Source organism: Pempheris klunzingeri, chromosome 14 (assembly GCF_042242105.1).
Source record: "Pempheris klunzingeri isolate RE-2024b chromosome 14, fPemKlu1.hap1, whole genome shotgun sequence".
In the NCBI taxonomy this organism is placed as follows: domain Eukaryota; kingdom Metazoa; phylum Chordata; class Actinopteri; order Acropomatiformes; family Pempheridae; genus Pempheris; species Pempheris klunzingeri.
This window is the reverse complement of record NC_092025.1, coordinates 14,473,119-14,488,787: the sequence shown is the minus strand read 5'-3', so window position 1 is coordinate 14,488,787 and position 15,669 is coordinate 14,473,119. Positions and strand designations below refer to the sequence as shown.

Genomic DNA, 15,669 nt, shown 5'->3' with positions numbered 1-15,669 from the left:
TGTCCAGCTGTGCAAAACCCAAAAGGTATTCAGGTTTTTTTCTTAGGGAAAACCAGCAAATTTTCTCATTGAAGGTGCTTGAACATTTTTGCTTTTATTATTACTTAAGCAACTCCTAATTAATGTTTAATGTCTGACAATGGACCAATTGATAAATTCTTTTAAGTCTAAAACACATTATTTCTCGCAAATGAGAACATTTCTCAGGCTTGTCCCAAACTGCACAATGAAGAAGACATTGACAAAAACTGGCAAAACTACATTTAAAAGAATACTCTGATAGATTTGTATGCGTGAACTCTTCTGGAGTCTGCAATGTTTTTTTCTCCAAGCCAAGTCCCAAAAGCATTTCTACCCCAAATTCTACGATGTAAACGAAAACAGTCACATAGGACATTAATTGACATTATTTGTTACTCGTTCTCTACCCAGTCAGTGATTAGCTCATTAGCTTTGTTTGATTGTTTTTGTTTGGGGGTCACAGAAGTGGGACCTTAAGTAAAAGAAACTTTCAAGACTACAAAATAGTGATTCCTAGGCCACAGAGGATCAGTGGTGCAGAGCCGGCAATATTGACCTGATTTGTCTCCAATATGAAGATGGATGTGATGGTTATGTACTATATTACATGAGAGGGGAGGATTATTTAGTGGAGAGATATTTCAGCTGTGTCTTTGAGGCAATGACGCCATTTAAATCTCTCATTAACTCTGCCAGAGATTTATCACCATTTGAATGAGCAACGCTAAATGATCTTTGGGATTATGCTAAGCTAAATCAACCACCAACAAGAGAGGAGCAGTATCTATATTGAGTGTCTGAGCTAGCCGTCGTCCCTCCTGCACTATCAGCCTCTTCACCATTTTTGTAAATTTGACTCATTTCTCTCTCTTTTCACTCTCTGTTTCGCTCTTGCTGTTTATTTTTTTTTCTGGTTAAATCCTGCCACTGCTGTTTAATTAAGATTGATTATGTGTGTCTGCATGTGGGTGTGTGGGCCTGCAGCCTGCATGCATGTATGTATGTGTGTGTGTGCACCTGGATGCACAGGAGAACCGATGTTTAAATGTGGTTAAATGTTTTTTCTTCAAGTGAGTACGCATGTGTGTTATGTTGGGGTGTAACGTATCTCACCTAAAAAGTTGGGTAAGGATCCTTCTGTTTGGTACACACGTCCACAGAACAAATGCAGTGTTGCTTTAACCACTGCACACACTAAACTTTTTTAGTTTTCCCCCTAGCAAAACATAACTTTCACAAAAAGCTGCCACTAAGCACACGCCACAGAAAGATTGCTGGAAATTTAGTACAGCCCAGCCTCGTAATTATGGCAAACACAGATAAACCAAAGCTTGAAGGTCCTCCGGTATCATTTAATTCTCTTGTCTGGGAAAACCATGAATTCTCAGTTGACTACGATGATAATGGATGGATCGGACGACTATCATTTGCAAATGTATGGGTATGCAGCTGTCTGCTTGCTCATTTCAGACGGCATCACTGAACATGAACATTACTGGGAAAAGTAAAAAACAGAATAGAGTGCAAACGTAGCTCCCGATAGCATTTAAGCAGCCTCTCTCTAACAATTCAGACCGGGCTAAAGGAATACCAAACGCCATAGTAGCAACGGATATGCGACCATACTCCATGTCAAGAGCATGGGAACCAAGAGGAAACCAAAAAGTTCCCTCTTTTGTTGGCATTTCAGCCAGCAGATCATACCAGCCCTTTGTAACCAAGCAGCATGCTACAGTTGTCCACCACTAGGGTTCAGTTCAACATTAAAGCTGGTTGACAAACTTAAAATTGTATTATCTCTGAAAGAAAAAGCCATAGTTTGTGTAATAAACCACTGTTGATAAAAAAAAAAAAAAAAAGCAGTTTTATGTTTTGTGGTGTCGTTTTTCACAACTGTACCGAAGACAACGTCCTGAAATGAGATTTTTGTGTACCATTACACCCTTAGCATTATGTGTAATCAATTTGTAAGCGTTTATCTGACTCACTTCATAGAAGGTCGTAGAATTAGGTGTCAATTCATCGGAAGTCACAGTTGTGCTCTGTGCAGAGCAGACAGACATTTACACACCTACCTATATAATGGTCTACGCCTTGCAGTAGATTCCTGTCATCCCCATCATCCTTTTTTAGCTACAGTCTCACTCGCTCTGCTCTCTTTCCCTCCCACACCGCCATGCTGTGCCTCTCTCCCCTTGCCTCTGCTTTCATGTTTTAAGAGCTCCTCATTCCCTTTGAGTATGATATTGCACATTCCTCCCCTCTCTGGATCTCCTCATCTCCTTTTCCCTCCCTCTCTTACATTCCCTGCTCTGTTACTTTCTCCTTGTGTTTGCCAGGATGAGTGGCAGGTGTCTCCTCCAGATGCCAAGTTGTACTTGGGAGGCCGTTGTGATGATAGTCTGACAAGCAGCATGTGTATGCGCTTATGCGTCTCGCTGCATGAGTGTGTTTCTGTGTGCACATCATGACTGGTGTGGACGGATAGGAGAGCGACTGAACAGGGATATGGCTCTTGTAATTGAACCCTGGCTGTGCTTGATGAAGCTTTCAGCAAATATCTATCCGGGGAAGCTAAGATGAGAATTTAGACAAACAACCAGCGGGAAACGGACGCAGAGACGGAGGGAGCAACATAGAAAATGAGAAAGAAAGAGAGAGAGAGAGAGGGAGAGTTTTGATTAAAAAGGCATCACTTGCTGAAATGGACAATTACTGGCATAAAGTGAAAGCCATGCGTGTATACTAACCCAGAGGACAAAAGGACATTATCACCCATGTGATTATCATCAAATCAAGCTGGATTTTGAACACCAAAACATCTTTGATTGTGTGGCGTAGTACAGTTCTGATTAGGATAAGGTCAATACATGCCATGATATTTTAAAATGAACTGCAATTCTATTTGTTGTATTAGGGAATATAAACTAAAATGATATTGCAGACATTGTGCATTGTGTTTCAAAAGAGGACACAACTGTTGTTGTTGAAATTTATGGAAAACAAACATGCAGCATGTAACACACTGTAGGTTATGTACTGCTACCGATTTAAGAAATATGTCCCTTTACAGCAATTGCATGGACCCATTGTGCTATTAAATTTTATTTCACTCAGGAAGTGGAAGCTAGTTAATGCATCATATGTAGTGACTATTTTTAGTTCCTGCGCACACTGATATTGGACCAATCAAACTACAGTGCCAACATCATTAGTCAGAGCTAAAAACTCACGACAGTATGGGGAACACTTATCACAGATAATTTTTTTTTTCTTTTTTTGATTCTAATTTTAGATTTTAATTTTAAATCCTGGCAACAGTTTGGGGAAGGTGCTTTCCTGCATCATCATGACAATACCCCCACGCACAAAGCCTGCTTTGCCATAAGGTCCGGGCCTGCAAAGAGTCCTGAACTCTGATCTGATCCAAACCTTTGGGATTAACTGACTGCGAGCCAGGCCGTATCTCTCAACATCAGGCTCCGATCTCACGAATGCAAATCACTGCAGCAAGGTTCAAAACTCTTGTGAGACACTTTTCCAGAAGAGTGGATGCTGTGATACTGTAGCAGCAGATTATATTTCTCAGGGCATTTTAAGCCTTCATGACAGACAGGTAGGAGACGACAGGAAATGAGGGAGAGAGAGATGCAGCAATGGTGGCTGACTGGACCTCCAGACGTGCACCATAGTGGCAAATTAGTGCCACTACGGCGCGTCATCAACAATTACATGCTGTATCGATATAATGTTTGGGTGTCCTCATACTACAGTATGTATGTATTTACAGTACACGTGTGGTCTCAATGAAGTTTACTATAACTGCTAAATCCCACCCCTCGAACACACACTGGCCAATCATCGAAGACTGTAATATCACCAAGCACCGACCAGGGACCAACAACTGACCGGCTCTGTATGAGAAAGGCTCTATTGATGATTTAGTCCTAAAAATTGTAGCCCCTTCTATCTGCTTCTCTCTGAAACTGCTCTATTACAATTTTTTTTCAAAAACTAGATCATATTTCATGAAGGGGTGCAGTTTGTGATTGTGTGGGCAGCACCTAACAATAGACAGTTGTCTAGCATTATTGTAGCAGCATTTTACTTTACTACATTTGACTTTATTTTTATGTGAAATGAGCAGTAGAAAAAATATTTACTGTTTTTGACAGCTCCTATTTCTGCTTTTCCCATGGTCAAGTAATCATATTTGCAAATGATTTAGCACAAGTGAAAATCAAGCTGCAACCCACATAATTCTCTTATGCTTAACCAAGCACCTGGTTGACAAAAATCACAAAAAATAATTCAATCTGAAGAGGGTTTAGGTATCAAATGTGCTGTAAAACATTATAGCCCTTCACCAGAGATTCACACCAGGCGCAAATTACTTTAATGGAAACTCACCCTGGTTCTTTTTCCTGTTTAACGGCAGTACATGGGGAAATGCATCATGAAGAATTACTGGTGAAACAGATTTTTATGTATCTTGACGCCCTTACCGGGAGTTGTTACAGGTTTGAGGCTCCGCTTTATCCCAGCTTGATGCCTTGGCTAATTGCTGATTTGCAATTAGCTGTCTGTTTATGCTTTCCAGGCTGCACTAGTGCTGTGCTGCTGAAGAAATCCAAGGATGTTGTAACTTGGAGTAAAGACGTTTGAAAAGCAGTTTTTAAGCATGTTTTTAATGTTGGAAAACAAGGTTTCAAGAATTTGTTGTTGGTGCAGGGTTGGAGATTTTCCCACACTGGTGGTGGGAACAGTGTATTATCCAAACTACTAAAACTGAACTGAACTGAACTGAACCGCTCAGATTTTTCCCCCTCTTTTGCCACCTTTATATGAAAAGCAGACTAACACTACAAGTGAACAAAGATAATTCCATGTTTTAAGAGGTAAATGATAAATAGATGAAACGTCTGAACGACTGGATGCTGGTGGAAGATTTGCTGCCCCCTGTGTCAAAGCCATATGGCAGCGAGCAGCTTCTCTATCTAATATCATCACTTCCATCTCTCAATCTTCAAACTTTAAACATCCACAGTTAATCTGCAAGCAGAGATGCAGACATATCTGCACATTTCCCTCAGATGGCCTGGAATGTGTACTCACACAGCTAGGGACATTCATTTTTTCAAATGTACATGTACACACTAAACTGCACAATGAATAGCAGATAGATAGAGGATATAATTGGAAAGAATAATCGAGGCAAAGTGGGGAAGAAGAAAGTCAGATATAAAGTGATGATGAGAATAAAAAAAAGAAAGACTGCAGGGGTAAACAGAAGGCAAAATGAAGCAAAAGCAATTGGAAATGCAAACTAATGCTAGAAGCATTATCACAAGTATGTGTCAAGCAGACTTGTACTGAAGACAATTTGAATGTTAGAGGGAAAAAAAAGGGACCAGTGGGAACAGCCCATTGATGAATAACATCATAAAATTACACTAATAGCTTAGAAATCACAATTGCCATTAAGGTTTGAACCAAGAAAATGATGCTTAACTCACAGATGGAATCTTTTGTAGTTGCATGTAGAGGGTACTTGACCAAAACATGAAGACTTTAAGATATACGATGAATAATAAAATGTCGCTGTCATGTCAGTTTTTACAATAACATCTGTAAGCTCAAAGCATCTCAAACTTGAAGCCAAAGGTTGAGTCGAGCTTCCTTTAAAAGCCAAGAAAATACAGCTCAATCAAGTGATTCTCACTAAACAACACACAGGCACAAGGACACAAAGTCACAGGGACATACATACATGTATACGCAGTACACATTTTTATACACTCACATACACAAAGTAGCAAATAGCAGCTTTATACCTAATTAGCAGACACAGCAGGCGGGGCAGAGCAGTGCATGAAGATAAAGCTGTGGAGGAAGGGAAGTGTAAACGTCCTGGAGAAAGGAGGCAGAGAAGCATGAAGCAAAGGGCAACACAGATGGACAGATAAAGCAGAGGAGAAGTGAAGAGGAAGAAAGAATGGAGAGATAAAATCACTTTGATACCCGAGGGGACTGAAAACACACTGTATGTTACATCGTATAACAATAGGGTTTGACCAATCAAACCTATGGGCAGAGCGTGAGAAAAAATAACCTGGGTGAAACAGATAACAGTTAAAGGACGCAAATGGGGGAAGAAAGAGGACAGGGAGAGAAGCCAGGAGGGAGATGGTTGCACACGTGCAATGCTGTAAAGAACTCTTTAGCATGAGCATAAATAATCCATGTGATTTGATCATTGTTTAATATTATTATTATAATATATATTATAATATATATTATTAGTCAACCATCCTCCAACCTGGTTAATGTGAATTGAAAAGTGTATAAAATGATGCTCCATTAGATTTTCATTTGATGTAATACAGCAAATTTAAACATTTCACTTAGTATGATACAGCTGCAGATTTGATTGTTGCCAAAGTAAGAAATATTAATGCTCTGGGGATTATGAGCGTCAAAAATTTCATGGCAATATATGCAGTAGAGTATGTGAGGGATAATGCCCGACAAGATGTCCATTATCAGGAATTACTGGACTATGGTGAGGCTGAGAACCGTCCGACGTGCGGCATTATCCCGCTTATACCATGGTCACTTGCCAAGAGAAAAATCTGAGACCATTAATTTATATTTTAATCGCATACATTGTTAGAAAAGTAGCTAAACAAACTATCGATTGAGGGGAGGGGGAAGGATTTTTCGGAGGCATTTTCGCTTGCTAAGACAGATAGGGCGGAGAGAATCAGGAGCCATCTAGGCAGGAAGCCCAAAAAAGCAACTACACTTTAGAAACCAGCCAAAAGAGCCGCAATCCCTGACTAGCGATGTCTGTAAGCGAGTTTACAAAAAAAAAAAGCCCAAAGTCAATCATAATAACCAAACTTGGAAGAGTGAATTAGATGTTAGCTTGTTAACGTGTGGTGATTGATCTAGGACGGTTATCAGACAGTTTCACTGGACCTACTTAGTAGGTGTCCTATATTACATTTGAATGGGCACTCTACAGCCAATCAGAAACAAGTATTGACTCAGACAATGGTCTAATGTACTTTTTTAAAATTTCATACAGTATTAAGAAAACTGCACAGTATTGATTTGTCATTGATACAGCAGGACAGAAGATGGGCTGCCGTGACGACAGCTGCTGTGCGTTACATCTTTGCTTTGCTCTTTTGAAATAAAAGTCAGCCTCGTCAGACACTGGCCTCAAAATATGTTTCAGATAAAATGCAACATATAGAGGAGCAAATGAGCAAACAGACACAAATACATTATAGTACCTGCGGGTACATGGTTACACAAGCGTACAGAGCAATACAGACAGTGTGTGCCACACAGGCTAATACTGCTCTGTCCTCTGCTGGAACTTCAGAACATGTTGTTCTTTACAGAGCAGCAGTGTCCTGGCCAACCCGACATCTGTCCATCACATCTGTCCATGTAACTGACACACACACACACACACACATACACAAAAACACACATATGTCAGCACATGATGTTAATATTGTATCATGCCTCCCTCTGTCTGATGACAGAGGGAGGATGGAAATGACTCACAGATCCTACTTCATCTCTTCTTGCTTTACCCCTTTTTCACTATCCGGCCCCGTAATACATCAAATACCGGCATTATCTAAGGTGGGAAAAAAAGAATCAAATAAATAAGAAATAGACGAGGGGAATCTGGAAACAAAAAGTAATATCCACTTCACAGGCACGCTGCAGATGATTCCCGCTTCATCCTCCACCTCCTGTCTCTCCATCTATCCCGCTTTCTTGGTTTCCCTTATTGTGGGAATGTATTACAGGTGTGGTGCGTGTTCACTTGTAAGCAGGAGAAGCATGGATTTTCTGTCGCCTTTAGAGGATAACTAAAGGATATAACACTGTGTGGTGTGTGATAGGATGCTGTGTGTCTGTGTGCCATATCATCAAGATTGAACCCAGGAACACATAAATAAAAATGTGTGTACTTCTGTGACAGTGATACTACAGCACGATGAAAAAAAACAAAAACACAAGACCGCACACACTCCAACGCTCCATGCTCCAAAAAGTGTTTGTATAGCCTACCTGAGCAGTGTTTATGCGTCTGTGTGCGGTGGTGAGGGGGCCTCTTGGTATTAAGGATTTAAAGGTTTTGGCAAAACATGAAAAAACGGTCCCCTGAGTTTAGATTTTGGGCGGTGAATCAGTTTAAGATTAAGATAACAGGAAAGGGTAGGCAAGGTTAAGGTTAAGGGTAAATATGTGAGGAGAAAGGGCTCAGGAGACAATATATGAATGTTTGAGTGCATACATGCGTGTGTGTTTGCAAGAGATTTGTGTCAGCATTGTAATTTGTCTGCACTGAACCATGCCTATTGTTGTCCTTGTAAACTGAGAGCAATGAGTTTTTCATTTAAGATGTGTCTGATAACAGGAGCTCTGCTGTATGAATTCAATTAATTCTGCTTGTCTTTCTCTCACGCTCTCGTTCCCTCTATCCCTTCGTATCTTTGTTTAATTTTCATCCTCCTCTCCTCTCCTCTCCTCGCTCAGGTTACGGTGGGGTGGAGTTACTCTTGGTGCTGTGTGGCCTGGATCTCTCTCTGCCCTGCCCTCGCCACTGCATCTGCTACACTTCACCTAGCACTGTCTCCTGCCAGGCGCACAACTTCCATGCCGTGCCCGAGGGCATCCCCGCCCAGAGCGAGCGCGTCTTCCTGCAGAACAACAAGATCCAGCGGCTGCTTCGCGGCCACTTCTCGCCAACCACCACCATGTTATGGCTTTACTCCAACAACATCTCCTACATACAACCGTCCACCTTCCACGGCTTTGACCGCCTGGAGGAGCTCGACCTTGGAGACAACAAACACCTGAAGGCTGTTGCTTCAGACACCTTCCTGGGCCTGGGTAGGCTACACGCCCTGCACCTATACCATTGCGGCCTGATTAGCCTGCCTCCGGGGATATTTGCGCGCCTCCATAATCTTCAGTATCTCTACCTACAGGTACATGGATAACAGCCTCTTTTTATCTCCACTCTATATTGCATCTGCAGCCAGAATCGCATTATGGTGTAATCTGTCCATCAGCCAGGCTCAGCACTTACTTCCTATGAATTGGATGCTGATCAAAAGCTGGCGGTTATACTGAGTGCAGGGAAAATACGACAGTACAGTATAGCTTCTGTAGTCTGTAGGATAAACAGTACAGGAACTGAAATCCTGGATAATGTATATGATTTTATTAATTACATGTTGGGTTTATGAGGAGAAAAGCTTCTATTATATGGAAAGGATGTCCTATCTATAACATTGATTGAAAAATCAACCGATATTGACACTGAGTGAGTGGGGTAAAGATTACAAATTGATTGTGCAACAGTCTGGTACAACAGCTTGTCAAATGTACAGAAAATCACAGCTAGTTTTTAGTAGATTGCCCATGTTTATTGGCCCCTTCCTTTGACTCCTGAAACGCACCATTCAAAGGGCAAAGAAAATATTTTCTGTACACCATCTGTACACTGACTATTATGCACCTAATAGCCGACTTTGAATTTCTTGCATTGACTGTGCATTGTGAATTTATTCTGTTTGATAAGACAAACCTGATGCTGGAACTGAGCTAAAAGCCATACAAGGGCAGACTGTTGCTGACATCAATGTTCCAACTGTGACAAAGAATGTCTTTCCTGTAACGATACAGCATGAATGTAAAATTACTTAAAGTGATCTTCAATGCAGTGCACTCTGCCCCAGTTTAATCTTCTTTTTTTTTTTTTTTACCTTTTGTCATTGCTCTACATCCTGGCAGGACAACCAATTAGAGTTTCTGGAGGACGATCTGTTCATCGATCTACTGAACCTCAGTCATCTCTTCCTGCATGGCAATCGACTATGGAGCCTTCGCCAGAACACTTTCCGTGGTCTGGGCGTCTTAGACCGTCTGCTTCTCCATCAGAACCGAATCCAGTGGGTTGATCGCCAGGCTTTCCATGACTTGCGGCGCCTCACCACCCTCTACTTGTTTAATAACTCCCTGACTGAGCTATCTGGTGCCTGCTTGACTCTACTGCCGGCCCTGGAGTATCTACGGCTTAACGACAACCCCTGGGAGTGTGACTGCAAGGCCCTGTCACTTTGGGATTGGCTGCGAAGGTTCAGGGGCTCTACCTCCTCTCTGATGTGTGTTTCACCACCAGAGTTGGTGGGTAAGGACCTAAAAACGCTGAAGAAAGAGGAGCTACCCAGCTGCTTGACAGGAGAGGGTCATGCACATGGCACCCCAGGTGGGGAGATGGAGCACGGAGAGTCTTTGAATCACCTGAATCGAGACAGAAAACATCACAACCACCATCTGGGGCCGTACTTACCCCACGGGGACCAGTACAGCTTGCCTTCACCCTCACCCCTGCCTCGGCCACCTAAGGGGGGCCGCAGAAACTGTACCCGCCGGGGCCGCAAGGTAAAAGGGGGTCTCAACGAGGTGCAGGTATTACAGGAACACGGCGACAAAGACTATACTCCAGATGGAGGTAAATATGACCTATCTGCAACTGCAAGGAGGAAGAATAAGTGCATCCCCAGAACTTCTCTCCGCCCACCAAGTGGGGTCCAGAGAGCTAATAACAAAGCAGGGTCAGGACTTGCAGATTATATTTTCTGTTTACCATCAGCTCTGCTGCTGTCACTCATCTCTGTGATCCTACGCTGAGACAAGATGTGGACACTTTTGTGCCGGTGATGCATCCTTATGATTCATTTTCCTGAACCACCCTGCCCTGGCTCTTTAAATGAGGCATGTGTGCATAACTTGTGTGTGTACATGACCGTGTATAAAGAACATTATAAAAATATCTACTGTCGAAGCATCCCTGCGGTATTAAGGCAGGAATCTTTACAAGTCATAATCAAAACATGGAAGTCAGGGAAAACAATTTAGCCCATTGCTTCGATGATGTCACCAAGGGAAACAACAGGAAAACTTTACATTTGTCTCTGTGGCATCGATTGCTTCACTGAATTTATGTACTTACAAAAACTGTACAGCCACATACAATAATAAGCGAAAGATTTATTCAAATAATAGCAAGAGGAATGTGCAATAAGGATCAAAACAGTTCAAGGCTCAGTCTCTATGTTTAGCCTCTTGACATAATAGTGCTCTCTCAGCACACCCTCCATCTGTCACTCGTGCTGAGACAAAGGCACAGTCCTTTATAACTGTCACACTGTTCACTCAACGGCACCTTAAGCTGCAGAAACAAAATACTGCAGACAGAAATGGCAGTAAAATGAGTCATGGTTTTAGCAGTAATAACTATAATCACTGTATATCTCCTATTAAAATGGTTTTACTTTGCAAGACGAACGTGCTTTAATGCACATCTGTATTCCTTTAGTTCAAACTCAACAAAAAAAACACATTTATATAAGTGACAGTTCTTCAAAGTAGCCCTGTTAAAAGGTGTCTGTTGCCCTTGCCCTTGCAACCCGTACACTTAAAAGCCATTCAGAACTAACCTATCATTGTAAGAGCCAAACAGTCACAGTCGGTTTAAATGAGAAAGTGAGTGAATGGTTTCTGTTACTATTTGTTCAAGTCTGTGTCCACTAAAAAAACACTAAAGCCATGCGGGTAGAATGACACTAGATAGTAAGAGTGCCTAATGAGAGCCAGTGGCCAATGAGGACAAACCATGGAGGTAAGGGAAGGTTTCATTCACTCTTCAACCTCACAGGCTACAAAACAGAGGCCTCAACCAGCCAGTCGACTCATGCAGGCCAAGGAAAAGCTGAGGTCCGAGCCTGACTCAAGAAACTTCTGTCTCCCAGAAACTGTTATGCACTTTCCTCTGTAATAATGTGGAGGCTAATGGAAAAAAATATATCCTTCAAGCAGAGATGATTCCATCCAAATAGTCACAGGAGGGTTTCAACTGCTGGAAAAAAAGGCCCTTCAGGCCGGGGAGGAGTACTGATGGCCACCACAACATCGCAATATACCTTCTGCAATCGTTCGATCAATTGCTGAAACTGGAAAAAAAAAAAGCAGTTCACAATCTGTGATGATCATCACAGGGCAAAAGGGACTAACAAACTGCCACTGAATTTATTTTTTTGTCCTCTCTGGTGTGTTTAGTGCGCTCCAATGCAGATGGACTTGACAATCTGTAAGCCCTGGTTGGAGAGTTGGCGAGTTTCAATGCTGCTATGTCCGAGAAGAGCCCTTTCTGAGGCTCGGGATTCTTCTTCAGGAAATAACAAGGACAGAGAGGACTATGGGACACAGTGCCCTGGATGAACTGGAGCGGTTCAAGCACACACACCCCTAATAAAGCCCGATCACCTTCACAGCCTTCCTGTCCCACTGCAAACTACAAACCCTGTCAGTCCAGGGCTTTCAAATCCCAGAGCGGAGCACCTCAGATCCTTTCTAGGTTTTGACTTTAGTCCTGTTTCAGGCTCTCAAAGTCACAAGCGCTCGATTACAATAGGTGAAACCTGTACAGCTACACACGGGCCATCTGGATACCCAACCAGTAATTCTAAAAGTTTATTTCTTATAGCATTACAAAGTTATGGAGTCTATTTTAAAAGAAGCTGCCCTTGTATGCAAAGGACGACCTAGCTACTAAAAAAGCTAAAATCATGACATGCTGACAAAAAGCACAAAATATTATTTGTCTGGTTTGCTGGCAACCTAAAATTGCGTGGTTTGGATGGGAATCCAAGAGCAGGGGTCACATTTGTACCCTGCTTGTGTGCGTTTCCTGCCGGGCTCCGCCTTTTCGTGTCTATCTATCTAAATGTTTGGGGACGAACAGAAGCCCGTCACTGCTGTCGCTCTCCCGACATGTAGGATTAGAGACCCCTACTGGTGAACTTGTTTGTGCTGCTGTGAACCCAGAGGTGATGTAAATTGTGTCTGTTTATTCCTGTGAGGATGACTACTTTTTGTAAAAAAGAAAAGAAAAGAAAAAAAAAAAAAGAGAAACTCTCCGTTGTGTCTCTGTAGTTCCCTAAAAAAAATAAACAGGGAGCTAGGGGCTGGAACTTTATTTTTATTTAATATGATTGTTATCATTATTTCATTTTTTTCACTTCTGTCTTTTTTTTTTGTTTTGCTGACTCATTCAAGATAAACGACACACTACACTGTTCGCCTCCTGCTCCTCCTTTATTCTTTTCTATCCTCCTATTCATCCCCGTCTCTTTCCCTCCCTCCCTCCCTCCCCCTCCTCACCTCCCTCCCCGTCTGTCTGCTTATTCTCCTCCACCGTCGTTGCTCCCTTTCTTTCCCCCCTTCTATCTCCTTATTCTTTTCCTCTCCTCTCTTCATTTGTGCAACCCAAATGTTTTGTATGTGGTTATCAAACAATGCCAGACTCAAAAGCTGTTTATAAATAACATTAAACAGAAAGTGTCCTCAAATGGCTGAGGTGGTCTGTGTTTGTTTGCCTCCCCTTTGTTAGCGCATATGCACATCTGTCTGTGCGCAGAAGTGTGCGAGTGTTGCTAATAGACAGACCTCCAAAATGAGCCCTGAGGCTGAATGATAAGGCATTGAAAGGAAGGAAAAATGGTTAAAAAGTAAAAAAGGTAATGGAATAAGTACACAAATACATCTACTGCTGGGAGAAAAACACACCCACATTTAACCAGGGTATATTTTGGCCTCCTTCATGTCCTAGTTCCAACACTCAGCAGCCTCATATAAAATATGCATCAGAATGACTGTAAGTACACACATGCACACGCACAAATACACACACCTGTCGAGCTATATTAGCCGCGAGGGTGTGAGGGAGGTGTCTTGTGTCAGGTCAAGGTGAGGTCAAATAGAGAGCTGCCGTGTGCTACGTCTACTTTGATTGTTTGCACAGTGTTCACATTTATGCATGCGAGTTTGCACGCAGCACTCAATTGTTGCATGTCCACCGGTGTACCGAGTAGGCCCACTGTCACGGCAGATCCAGCCTGACAGCTGGCTAGGGCAGGGGAAGAGGTGTGCCTCTGAGAGACAGTATCAGTGCTCCGTTTGTAAAACAAAGCTGACAAATGGGAGAGAGCGAGAGAAAGAACGAGTAAAGCGCAAGGATTTACAGGGAGAGGGGTGGAGATATCTGCTAAAGAAATCCGTGAAGTAGTTATCAGCCCTAAACAGACCAGCGACCAGGGGAGAGAAGGTGGGCAAAACATGGGTGGCCGCAGCATCAGCTCTGAGCTGTTGTCTCCAAGCGAAGCCCGGGCTGCAGTTTACACATGTTCATCCACGTAGAGACGCCTCATGTGATGAAGAGCAGCCTCTAAATGAGAGCGCAGAGCTCAATGAGCTCAGCGAGAAAATGAAATATTAATCAGTTTCTAAAAGAGAAGTCACACAGGTAAAGGGACATTTTAATTATTAATGATGAAGGGACTTAAAATAAAAATGTACACATCCAGTTTATGATAATTAAGACTGAACTGTAAGGTTAAAGGAGGAAAGATGAGTGAATGGAAGACGGGAAGAAAGAAACAAAGAAGCGAAGTAATGAGGAAAGGGAGAATAAAAAGTAATAAAAAAAATAAATCACTTAAGATACAACAATAAAGAGACTGATGATACAAGGGAGGATCTCATTAAGGAAGATGAGGGACGAAGGAATGAAGTGACAAAGGGAGAAAGATGGCAGAAAGTTAAGTGGTAAAGGAAGACAGAAGGATTAGAAGAAATGAAGAAGTACGTTCAGGAGAAAAATAGTAGGAAGAAGATGAAGGTTATGAAAGTTAGGGACAAAGGATGAAATAATAAGTGAGGAGGGAATGAAAAACAAAGGGCAAAAAAAAGGATGAGGGAATGAAGGATGGAGAGAATACAGGAAATGATCAATGACAAGAAAAGAGGGATGAAAGAGAGAGAGAGCTGAGGCAAAATATAAGGGGAAAAAAGCAATAATGTTGAGAGTAGAAGACGATTGGAAGCAAAAATGAACAAAAGATGTAAAGATGCTGTTCGGGACTATCAGAGGGATGCGAGACGTTAAAGGAAGGAAGGAATAGCGGAGGGAGAGAGCGAAGGAACGAGGAAAGAGTTGTTGAAAGAGGGATGCACAGGGAAAGAGAGGAATCATCCATAGAGACGAATGTATACAGGCTTCATGATCAAACAGGAGAACAGCTCATCCACTAGTTCAGTCCCTAAGCTGAGGATCTGAAATAGCCGCATGTGAATATTTATATATGCCTATGTTCCCTTCCAAAGGCAAAGAGGCCAAGCAAAATTGATTTCTCTGTGTGAATCCCTGAAGAGTTGAGACTCAGCAAAAGAAAAGCTGAAAAGAGCAAGGGGGAGCGAGTAAAAAGAAATAAAGCACTGCTAGAAAGAACAGTAGTAGATTTTGTGAAACAAGCGGAAAACTAAGAAATGGGAGACACCTTTAGTGAAATGCAAATGTATGATGTTTCCATCAAACTGATGCACACACCGTTTGTGTTGCATTCGCTCGGTCCCGAGAAGAATGCGAGCAGAATATTCCCCCTGCGTGATTTGATTTTCATTCCCATCACCATCCAAGCGCATGGCATCCATCACGCGCCAGTTCACATGCCTTACAGTGCCTCCCTGTAAGCACCATTTAACACTAGCCAT

General features: G+C 42.2%; 2 protein-coding genes across 2 annotated transcripts in view; one reads left to right on the top strand and one right to left on the bottom strand.

Moving 5' to 3' along the window:
* smg6 (SMG6 nonsense mediated mRNA decay factor) overlaps positions 1 to 15,669 on the bottom strand; it is a 208,532-nt gene that overhangs the window by 124,992 nt on the left and 67,871 nt on the right. The window lies entirely within an intron of this gene.
* Positions 1,059 to 10,749, top strand: LOC139213283 (reticulon-4 receptor-like 1). Its single transcript, XM_070843942.1, has 3 exons — positions 1,059 to 1,074; positions 8,593 to 9,041; positions 9,850 to 10,749. Exons 1-3 carry the CDS (start codon positions 1,059 to 1,061, stop codon positions 10,747 to 10,749), a joined length of 1,365 nt encoding a protein of 454 aa, XP_070700043.1.

Coding starts and splice junctions, on each gene's coding strand:
- LOC139213283 (XM_070843942.1), top strand. Junction 9,042..9,849: donor TTCAGTATCTCTACCTACAG/GTACATGGATAA, acceptor ACATCCTGGCAG/GACAACCAATTAGAGTTTCT.